This window comes from Bemisia tabaci, chromosome 3 (assembly GCF_918797505.1).
Source record: "Bemisia tabaci chromosome 3, PGI_BMITA_v3".
NCBI lineage: Eukaryota > Metazoa > Arthropoda > Insecta > Hemiptera > Aleyrodidae > Bemisia > Bemisia tabaci.
This window is the reverse complement of record NC_092795.1, coordinates 15,577,517-15,588,481: the sequence shown is the minus strand read 5'-3', so window position 1 is coordinate 15,588,481 and position 10,965 is coordinate 15,577,517. Positions and strand designations below refer to the sequence as shown.

The window sequence follows — 10,965 nt, the reverse complement described above, 5'->3', positions numbered from 1 at the left end:
GTCTGTAGAAAGAATTGTTCTTGAAATAACTTACCTATGAATTGACTGAAAACATCAAATCATTGGGGACAAATCTATTGCAGGCCTCTTGGGTCGAAAGTAGACATCTCGAATCAGCATGGAGTTGATGGAGGGCACTTGTTTTTGCTCATCAAACCAAGGCTGGGAATCATTGTAAGATTGGAAGTTTATGGCCACACGACGGCTAACTCGTGTCAATAACTTGAGTAAATCCATTGAAGTACCATGCGCGTTCAGCTCCTCACAGAGACTCTGTATGAACCAAGTACCATTTTCGGGATGGCGAAATGAAAAAAACCCTTTTTTGGACAAAATACAAGTTGAAGATAAGACATACAGCAAGCAAGGATTATTCAAAAGAAACAAAAATAGAAAAATAATGACCTCAGATTGAATCACCAAGAGCAATATGCTCTTAAAACATTTCTTGCATTACATTTTAAAGAGTTAAAGCTTTTTAGTGCTTATACTTTTCGATTCATGTTCAAAGGCTTAGGTTTATGAAGAATATATGATCAAAAAGGATTACTAAATCTCCTTCTTTATGCTAGTAATATGGAATTAATTTAAATACGTATTCATATGTCAATTTTCAAGAGATTTGCTGGATTATACATCAATATTTGTTTGATTAGTTAGCACATAGATTCTTTTTGAGGGCCAGCTGAGAAAAATTCAAGTAAATCCTCCTCTATAATATACAAAGGCTGTCCCAAAAGTACTGCACACTTCCCTTTTTTGAGAAAACGGTAAGAGGTATGGACATGCAGTTTAAGCGGGGCTCTAAATTGAATCTTTAGCTTTAAAAAGAAGACCAAGTGCAGGTCTCTAACTTAAAAATTGCCAAAGGTATATCACTTCAAAGTTGACATGTAAAAATTGAACCTGGCGTTTTGCTGGCACCTTTTTTTGAAGAAAAATCTTAAAGAGCGGAAGGCAAAAGATCAAACTCTTTCCAGGTAAACGAATGCAATGGAATGAAGTTGGCAACAAAGAATATTACTGTACAGTCTTGCAACAACTCTAGAGACACATCAGAGGAAAGCGTCCAGAAATTCGCAAGACTTGGCTTCGGAATCAGGAGAATGCGCGACCACACACAGCGAAAGAACCCTGCACAGAGCATGGGCTCTATGAAAGTCGATGAAACTTTAATAGATTGTTATAAAGTTCATAATTAAGGGAAAGCCAAAGAATTAGCTCATTTTTGCGAGTAGAAGCTGAGATATTCGCAATTGAATCCGGACTATTTTCTATCATGCCGCAGCATGACGGAGTAATTCTGAGTCCCCTTTCCTCTCGTTGTTCGGCGTTCTCGATTAGACCTCACGTCACTCACGGGAAGATAGGTGCTTATGCGCTCGGCCGGTGCGAATGCCGCACTCCCTCCCTCTCCCCGCATCTGTCAATTCTGTTTCAGCAACTACATTTCAGATTAAACCGGCCGGCTGCGCCGGCACAGGAGAGGTGCGAGAAGGAGGGAACTCCATATCGCACAGCCCGAACGGAGCGTCCTAATGAAAGGAGTGAGTGTAAACAATGCGACATCGTAGTTACCTGGTGGGAAGGAGGGTTTCCTGGCCGAAGTGTTCAAGCAAGGTAAGACGACGCGGAGAATTTACCTCCGCCGCACAGAAAATAGTCCGGGTTCAATCGTGAATATCTCGGATTCTACTCGCAGAAGTGAGCTAATTTTTTGGCTTTCCCTTAATTATGAACTTTATATCAATCTATTAAAGTTTCATCGACTTTCATAGAGAGCCGCTGAGCCCATGCTCTGTGCGGGGTTCTTTACGCAAGAATTCATTAAGCAAGAGCGTATTGTCCTCCCCCGGGGACTCCGTTTTTTCAAAACTTAAAAAAGATTTATGAGACAGAAGATTTAACTCAATCAAAGAAATTCAGTCAGCCGTTCAATATTTCCTTAAATTCATCCCTCAAGAAGAAGTCGAGAAAACTTTTCTTGTCAAGTGGAGAGAACGACTGGAACTTTGCGTCAAAAATGAAGGCAAGTACTTTGAAAGTAATAGTAATAGTCATGTAATGTTTGTAAAATTGTGTTTTTTTCTCATAGTGAAGTATCATGATTCTTGACTGCCTCAATAATCCTGAGCACATAACTCTTCGTTAATCACTCTTCATAAAAATATTTTCTGTCGTACTGTAAAGTATCATTATTACTTATTTCCTCGATAATTCTGAGGATACATTATTGATTTTTCTACATTTCATCTTCTTTCACAGTTTGGAAAATCCATTAAGGCTATCCATAGAACACAGTCCCTACATGAGCCCACTCTATTTAGATAAACCCACAAGAGGTCCGCAAAGCGTCCTCAGGGGGTCCTGGCAGCGCACTACTCTCTAAGTGTTCCCGGTTGCTAGACACTCTAGAGTGGAACGAGCTTTTAGACTCTCAACCCCTTCTTAATTTAACAAAAAATTTACATACTGACCTTCAAAAGTGCTGAATGCAAGGAGAAAATCTGCGTGAGTTGGAATTTTATAACCTGCTTTCCCAGAGTCTGTTTGGGTTCGGCTTACCAAATTCAAACCTCCATCCAGCTTATCTCCCCGGCAGGCCTGAAAAATTGATTTAATGGTTGAAAAACTTAACTGACTTACATGGATAATAAGATCTTTAAGCAACACGCCCACTCAAAGCTCACTGAAAATGTGCCGTATAGTTTACACAGGATCCAAATTTTTAATGCTAAAATGTACATGAAACCTTCAGGGAGGCAATGAACAGTTTTCCAAATCATTCAAGGAATAAAAGAGTTCTTGGTAAGATAAGCAAATATAATTTCGAGTAAAACTCCTCAAGTGATAAGCAACAGCAAATTTTCTTCACTAGAGGATTAGCTTCAAGTAGGCTGAATTAATCCCCAATTCTGTAATTTGGAAAATGCATTTTTCAAAAGTCATCAAAACTTGAATAATTTTTTTCTCAAAACGTATTGGGCATTTCAGCAAAAAATTTGGATTTTCTCTTACTTTGAACTAAAGAACAATTAAAAAGAGAAGGACCATGCAAATCTGAGATGGGTTGTGATATTTTGTCACTTCTTGTTATGCCATGAAATAACCCAAAAATAAAGGTTAAAATTGATGCCTGATATCAACTAGTGCAGAGGAATTTCAAGCCCTTTTTCCCCATTTTACCTTAATACAGTTTGGTCCCTTGGTGTTAAACTGAATTCTAAAAATAAAAGAAAAATTATGATTGTATTCGAAGAAATAAATGAAATAAAAGAGGATGGTTGAATATATATATAAAGTCGCTTTATAACGCACTCTGGCGTTCTACGACACCCAAACGCCACATATGCCTGTCTTCCCAGAGGTTATCGGGCAACTGACACCGCAACATCTCTTCGTCAACGCCCTGCCGCCAACCCTTTACGGGACGTCCCCGGGATGGTTGAATACATCAACAAAAATTCGTAACATACTATTAGATAGAATAGGGACAAAATGAAACATATTGTCATTTGGCAGGGGCTTGAGGCACAATATTGAAAAATGAAGAAGTTTTTTTGTGATTTACTAACCTGAATGAAAAACAGCTTTGGCTTTCCTGCCAAAGTTACACACTTGTCCGCCGTGAAGGGTGTCCATAGACTCTCCACAGGATAAGGCACATCTCCCGAAACAAGGTAAGTTGGTCCAAGACCATGAGTTAACACAATTACGACCAAACAGTCCGCATCTGAATGATCTTCTTGGCTCACTGTTAAGAGATTTTTTGGGGAAGAAGAAATGAAATAAAATTAGATGACACTAATGAACTAAATACGCATATTAAGGTGAATCCAGGGTTCAATTAGGGAAAATTCAAGATCAGAGATAGTGCCACCAATCACCACTAGAAATTTCACTTTCCTTCGACAGTTACTGATATAATATTGATCAAATTACAGAATTCAGATCCACAGGATATAGATTATTTTTTGCTTGATTTTTTGAGCCAAAACTATTGGCAATTAGAATTACAAGCGCTGAGAAAGTACGGTTGAAATTTTCAGCTCAGCGGCAGCGGCTGAGCGCGCAACTGAATCCCCCATGTTCTGTCTCTCTCTCTCCCATTGCCGCAATGGGAATTACTCTCCGCCGTGGTTACGACTTTATTTTTGGGAATTTTGAAAAGATTTTATTACTGAGTGTTCCTCAAGTATGTTGCTATGACCCCTGGATCCCCAATCTAGAATAAGTATTAAGGTTTTTATTATTTTGGCAAATATTTACGGCAATTCTGAGCAGCACGACGTGTGGCCAAATTGCAAAGTTCGAAGCCTGGATTTACCTTAATAGCTAAGAGCCACAGAATCGTGACTAAAATTTTTGGAAGATTCAAAATTTTTGCTTTATCAATAAACTTGATGCTACCTCTGTCAAAGAGAAATTGTTTTCTCAGATAACAAGCCAGTGATGAGAATGTAGTGGGAATCTTTTCGCCTAATGTGACAGGTAAATAATGTATCACATTTCGACGGTAAAACTCTCAAACGAAGTAACTTGTTTGCAGTGTGTAAAAATCTCTGCTATTATATTTTTTTGAAGGAGAACAAATCAACATCGTTCCTAGAAGTTGTTTCAGAATTTATGTCTCACGGAGAAGAAAACTCACTGAAGTTTTTAAAAATTAATGCTGAAAAGTTTTCCATTTAAAAAAAAAAATATGACAGAAAGTTGCACACCAAGATACGTCATTTGGGAGCTCTGATGTTGATGTAGGTTGGGATACCATTAAGTATTTAGTCATACATACAAATATCAAGTCCATTATTTTATTCTCTCTCTACCTTTCTTACTCTCATTGTTGCTCTCTCTTCGACAAAATTCAGCTTTTCCTACGATTTTTAGTTTCATTTCATTTTTTTAATTCCTTATCAGTAAAACTCCCGAACGAAGTAACTTGTTTGCAGTGTGTAAAAATCTCTGCTCCTATCATATTTTTTTGAAGGAGAACAAATCAACATCGTTCCTAGAAGTTGTTTCAGAATTTGTTTCTCACAGAGAAGAAAACTCACTGAAGTTTTTAAAAATTAGTGTTGAAAAGTTTTCCGTTTAAAAAATAAAATATGGCAGAAAGTTGCACACCAAGATACGTCATTTGGGAGTTCTAATGTTGATGTAGGTTGGGATACCATTAAGTATTTAGTCATACATACAAATATCAAGTCAATTATTTTCTTCTCTATTTCTTCCCTTCTTACTCTCATTGTTGCTCTCTCTTCGACAAAATTCAGCTTTTCCTACGATTTTTAGTTTCATATATTTAGTCATTTAGTATTTAGTCATTCCACTTTCTGATCTCCATACCATCCTTTCAAAGTATTTTCGTGAAATCCCTCTCTTTTTCAAACGAATTAATCTCCAAATTTAATGTATTCTTTCCTTGTCCTAACTCTTAATTTTGTACTACCTTTTGTGACCCCTTCTTTTTAAATTTTAATTCTGCACTACACCATTTTGATCTCTCCTCTAAGGTGTTAATGGCTCAATTGTTAAAAGCACCTAATAAACGTATCTACCAACCAACCATACAAATATCGAGTCCATTATTTTCTTCTCTATTTCTACCTCTCTTACTCTCATTGTAGCTCTCTCTTCCACAAAATTCAACTTTTCCTACGATTTTGAGTTTTATTTCATTTTTTTAATTCCTTATCAGTTTAGAAAGACCACTATCTCCTGATGATTCCTATGATAGAATGTCGTCACACTACCTTGCTAATGTGTGATGTCACCTTCTGTATAAGAGATTGGATCATATTTCACTCGTGATCTTTCTCCCATTTCTCAGACCTGTAGTCTGTAGTGTTACTAATGTATCACTCTTGAGAATTTTTCATCATGAAGACCCTTGACGTTTGTTGGAGAAAAAAAAGTGCTTTTTTATCCCTGTGATGTACCCCTGTCTCATTTCTTGTAAATTTGGTGCAGTGTCTTATTCAAAAGTCATACATAATCCAATGTCCAGTTTTCAAATCTTTTTTTAACTATTTAGCCTTCTCAAAAGAAAAACAATTTAATTGTCTTCACTTGACAAATACATTAACAAAGTTAGCAGAGAGTATCTGACGGTTTGAGAGACCAAATTTGAGAGATATCATTCTTCTCAGAAGAATGAGAGGGTCTTCAAACTAATTATAGGGTCTGAGAGAGAAAATAAAATGAAAAAGAGGACTTTTGATCAAACGCAAGTAACTTACTGACATTATTATAATGCATAGAGAAAAAAAAGGAGGTGTTTGCATTTCGGGCATCTTGGAGTATTTTGATGACTTGATGACGTAGGTGGGTACAGCTGGGTACAGGGACGTCCCCTTCACACTGTACCCACCTACGTCATCAAGTCATCAAAAAATTCCAAGATGCCCGAAATGCAAACACCTCCTTTTTTTTCTCTATGATTATAATGTTGAAAAGTGAATATTGTTTTATTCATGAAACGAAGAGAAGGACATTTGTTGTGGAAATTACCCTGAGTGTTTGGAGTCAAGGTAAAAAAAAAAAAGAAAGAAAAGATTCTAAAATCATGTGCAGTTTTTTGCTATAATCTCCTTCTTGCTAATTACATATTAGATTGCAATTCCGAATCGCATTTTTCAACAAATAAAGGCTTAAGAAAGTGAAATATATATATATAAAAAAAAAAAACGGACACAGAAATAGTTTGTCTTTACCATCATTTTGGAATTGTGAATTCATTTCTTTGTTGTGGTTCCGATAAAGGTTCTTAATTTTATCCATTTTCCAAAGAATGTTTGCAGAAATAAAGGACTGAGGAAGAGACAGAACTACTTACAGTTATGGAGCAAATATTCCATCTTGGTCCACTCAAGATTTTCGTAGATGAACACTTCAAACCCAAGATTGGTAAAAACAGCATTCAGATTCTTGACATCAGTGGAAGATCCGATTCGATCTTTCATGTTTGCCATGGTAAATTTATCATGGTTAAAAATTATTGCCTTGCCTCGTCGAGCATGGTTCATGTTGTACTCTTCTGAATCAGCATGAACAGGCATTGATGCTTCGATGCAGGGTCTGTTTCAGGATAAAAATGATTTGATCAGTGATTTCGAACACAAAAAAATTACTTAATTTCGATATTTTCAATAAACTAAGTATTGACATAACCTCGCTGAGTTTATGTAATCAGTTACTTTAATTTTGAGAAAATATTGTAATTTCCTTAGAGGAACAGACACTATTAATGTTTAAAATGTTTGGAAATTCTTTCAAGTGTTGTAAGAAACTATGTAAACTGATACAGAAGTTTATGATGTACCTACAAATGAGGACAAGGGTGGAAAAACATTGTAAGCGAGCTTAAATAATTTTCTGGGAGAACTATTTGTTGCAGTTAGCACTCAACATGTACACAAGTGTTCCCACACAAAATTCGGAGTTTATCTTTAAGTTTTCGAGCAAAATATGATACGTATTTCAAAGTTAAGCACAAAAATAAAAAAAAACAGTGTACAGTAACTAAAAGCTTTTAACATCATTGTCATTTTACAATTCATTTCGTTTTTCAATCTACCTTCTCATTTAAAAGAACCTGCTTGGGCTATGTATGAAAACTGGAGATACGTGTACTCCTCTATAGAAAATTTCACATCTTTTCCCAGTTTTCTTAACATAAGAATAAGAATAAGAATAAGAATAAGAATAAGAATAAGAATAAGAATAAGAATAAGAATAAGAATAAGAATAAGAATAAGAATAAGAATAAGAATAAGAATAAGAATAAACAAAATGACGAGCTGCAGCTGCACCCGTAAACGTTTCTATTCAGTACTACCTGAAATAATCGTTTCGAGAGTGGTGACAACTTGCAAAATCGTGAAAAATCAATTGAGAAGAAATAATTTTCGATCATATTTCACCCAAGAAGACCGTACATAAATGCTGTCACACCAATTTTCCGATTTTTTACTTCCTCGTCTGATGTCAAGTACATGTTGGGCAGCGTTGAACCTCCCTTGGAAATGACGTCAGGGTTGGATCAGTCACCCTTCATATCAGTACTCCATGTCATTTTCGGTCGGAATTCTCATTAAAATAAGCGCTTCGCACCGATTTCACCCTGATTCCCGCTTTACTCCAGTATACATCAGGCGCTCTCAGACTTCACCCTGGGACCCTGACATCACTGATGGACGGCCTTTAATATTTCCCTGCGATCCCCGATGATCTTTTGCCTTGTCAAGATCTCAGCACGTGAAAATGGTCAGGGTGTCTACTAAAACAGGCGGGCCAAAAATCAGTACTTTTGCAGTACTTTTTCAGTACATTCCCAAAAAATTCAGTACCTCCTCGATAGAAAAATTCAGTACTTATTCAATACTTCCATTTGACGAATTTTGAATTTCTCACTCAAATTGAGACAAAAATGACCGAAAAATGAAAAAAATTCCGGACCTTTTGCAGAATTTCCGCACTTTTTCAGTACTTCCGGACCCCCCTTAAAAATTCGGTACTTTTTCCGGACTTGTAGACACCCTGATGGTGAGAAAAAATTTGGTACTTACACGCGCTCGGAGGGCGGGGGGTTGTGCTCGACGATGGGCTTGGCGTCGACCTGGTCGTTGGTGGTGACCATCTCGACGCTGGTGGTGCTGTAGCGGAAGTGCGACGCCGAGCGGCTGGCGAGGGCCGACGGGGGTGGCGGCGTGGGGACTCCGATGCTCCCATAACCACCATCCGAGAACGGGGTCGAGGGCGGCGAGCAGAAGTTGAAGGCGGTGGCGCTCGGGGGCGACTGCCCGCCCTTCCCGTTGAGCCCGAAGTTGCCCTTGAGGTTGAAGTCCGACGTGGAGGGGTGCATCACGATGGGGACGTTGCGCCCCACCGGGCTCCCCAGCGGTAGCGGGAAATCGTTGAAGCTGTGGCGCTTCGAGAAGAGCGAGGGGGAGGGCGGGGTCCCGATGCAATCGATGACGTCACTGATGCGTCGTTCGCGCGGCCGCGGCCGGCTCGCTACCTCCTCCTCGACGAAGACCTCGTCGTCGATGTCCTCGTCGTTGAAGTCCTGATAGGTCGTTTGCTTGTCGATGTGCTGCTCGAATTTGAAGATCTCCACCGTTTTGTGGTCGGCGTTGCTCGACGTCATCTGTCGCTCCATCACCACTTGGCTACCGTTGGTCCCGTTGTTGATCGTGATGGCCGTCGTTTTCTCAGTCAAAGTTTCAATTAGATCAGTCTCTGCCTCCATTCTAGCTAGATTACTTAACTATTTTCACCGTAGGAAATCTGTGAACAGGAGAACAAAACGAATTCCATATTAAAATCGAGCTGGCGAACGGTGGATCGAGTTAACAGGAGAGGTCGGACAAAATTTGGACACCTTGAAAGCTTACAACTCCATTCGTACCAAACTTTGGGGTTCTAGAAGTGGTACCATTGGTTTATTCGTGAAATGTTCTTCTAGAAGCACCCCTTGAAATTTAAAATGTGATGAAATTAACATCAAAAATTGCAGATATAGTAAAAAATTTCATGTCCAACCTCTCTAGTTGACTCTATCCACAGTGTGGGTTGGAGGGATCCGAGAGGAAACCTCCCCGTTCCCAGGATATATTAATCCTGAGTTACAACAAAATACAACAGCGATTTTCTAGAAAGTTGCTAGGAGAATGAAGGCTTACACCCATTTTTAAGTATTCAAGCCTTAAAAAGTTCATTGGAGCAAGTTAAAGGAGTTTTATGAATAGATAGATATACGCGCTGTCTGGTATGTTTGTTGCCTAACTGTGAAATTGAAGGAAAACCTGTAAAATGAGTGCCGCTATCATCCACTTGGAGGCGGCAACAGCTATTATTGAAGTGCCTAATGAACCGGCTTGTAGCTCGTTTTTTATAACATTCACTATGTCTTTAATAGCTTAGCCAGCCAAGTTTGGCATTAAAATGTACTAATAAGTTTGTTATTACTTTTACGTGTCTGTAACATTTGCGATCTTTTTAAAGACATAAACAATATACACAATACAAACGCATAACAGCACCATGAAGACGGTAACATATCGACGGCGTAAGTCCGCAATCACGTATCCCGTTTGTGGTGTCTGAAAATCTCCGCCTCTATGTTATTTTTTTAAAGGCGAACAAATTGACATCATTCCTTCAAGTTTTTGCAGGATTTTCTTCGCACAGAGAAGAAAAATCACGGCGGGTTTAAAGGGTTGCCGTTGTGTAGTTTTCCGTTTAAAAAGTAAAGTATGACGGGAAGTCTGCGACGTCGCAAACCGAGATGACACGTGGTTGCGGACTTACACCGTCGATATGGATATTGCTGCGAGATGCATACTATTTGGCCTACCTCAAAAATTGAAGGCGAAATAACGGAGTGCGTGCGTGTAACTTCCACAACTCTTTCGCGTCGTGAAGTCGGCTCCTTCTAACATTCCGATCGGAATATGCTACGGTTAAATATCTTACTGAATATTAACAAACCTGCAAGTCCAGCCCGGGTACAAACTGGGACTCTTAAACTGGCACTAATTCTTCTATTTCTCAGCCATTTCTGCACGGAATGCCTTGAACATTTCAAGATCTGATCTGTGATGTATCCCGAACACATCGGTTACCCTCAAAGATCGTCGGCCCGACGATCTTTGAAAGGCAACAGTCAACAGTTCCATCGATGAGCCTCTTTGAGGCCCCTAGTTTGTAGGTGGGCTGGACGCTTTCCTTTTAAAAATCTTGAAAAATCAGTAGGCAGGCGTGTCCCGAACTCCCGATCCCTGTGACGCGACCGTGACGTCGACACCGAAAAACCCGCTTCATTCCCGCTAAATGCAGCCCTATTGTTTCTCGGAGTGCATCACGCTTCCATCTTGACGTGGGCAGTGCAGCGTGCAGTGTGCAGTGGACAGGCGTCTGTTCACACGACTAGGAGCGAGCGGCACACGTGTTGGTGCTGCAGGC

At 39.2% G+C, this 10,965-nt stretch overlaps 1 protein-coding gene across 6 annotated transcripts in view; it reads right to left on the bottom strand.

The window, feature by feature from the left end:
• Positions 1-10,965, bottom strand: part of LOC109041944 (caspase-1) — a 60,153-nt gene that overhangs the window by 2,256 nt on the left and 46,932 nt on the right. For all 6 annotated transcript variants that reach the window (XM_019058465.2, XM_019058462.2, XM_072297905.1 and 3 more), the window contains 5 exons: positions 8,568-9,288; positions 6,836-7,077; positions 3,576-3,754; positions 2,478-2,604; positions 35-320 (listed from right to left, as the gene is read on the bottom strand). In XM_019058465.2, the coding sequence (XP_018914010.2) occupies positions 55-320; positions 2,478-2,604; positions 3,576-3,754; positions 6,836-7,077; positions 8,568-9,250 (1,497 nt within the window). In that variant the 5' untranslated portion in view covers positions 9,251-9,288 and the 3' untranslated portion in view covers positions 35-54. The remainder of the gene's footprint in view (positions 1-34; positions 321-2,477; positions 2,605-3,575; positions 3,755-6,835; positions 7,078-8,567; positions 9,289-10,965) is intronic.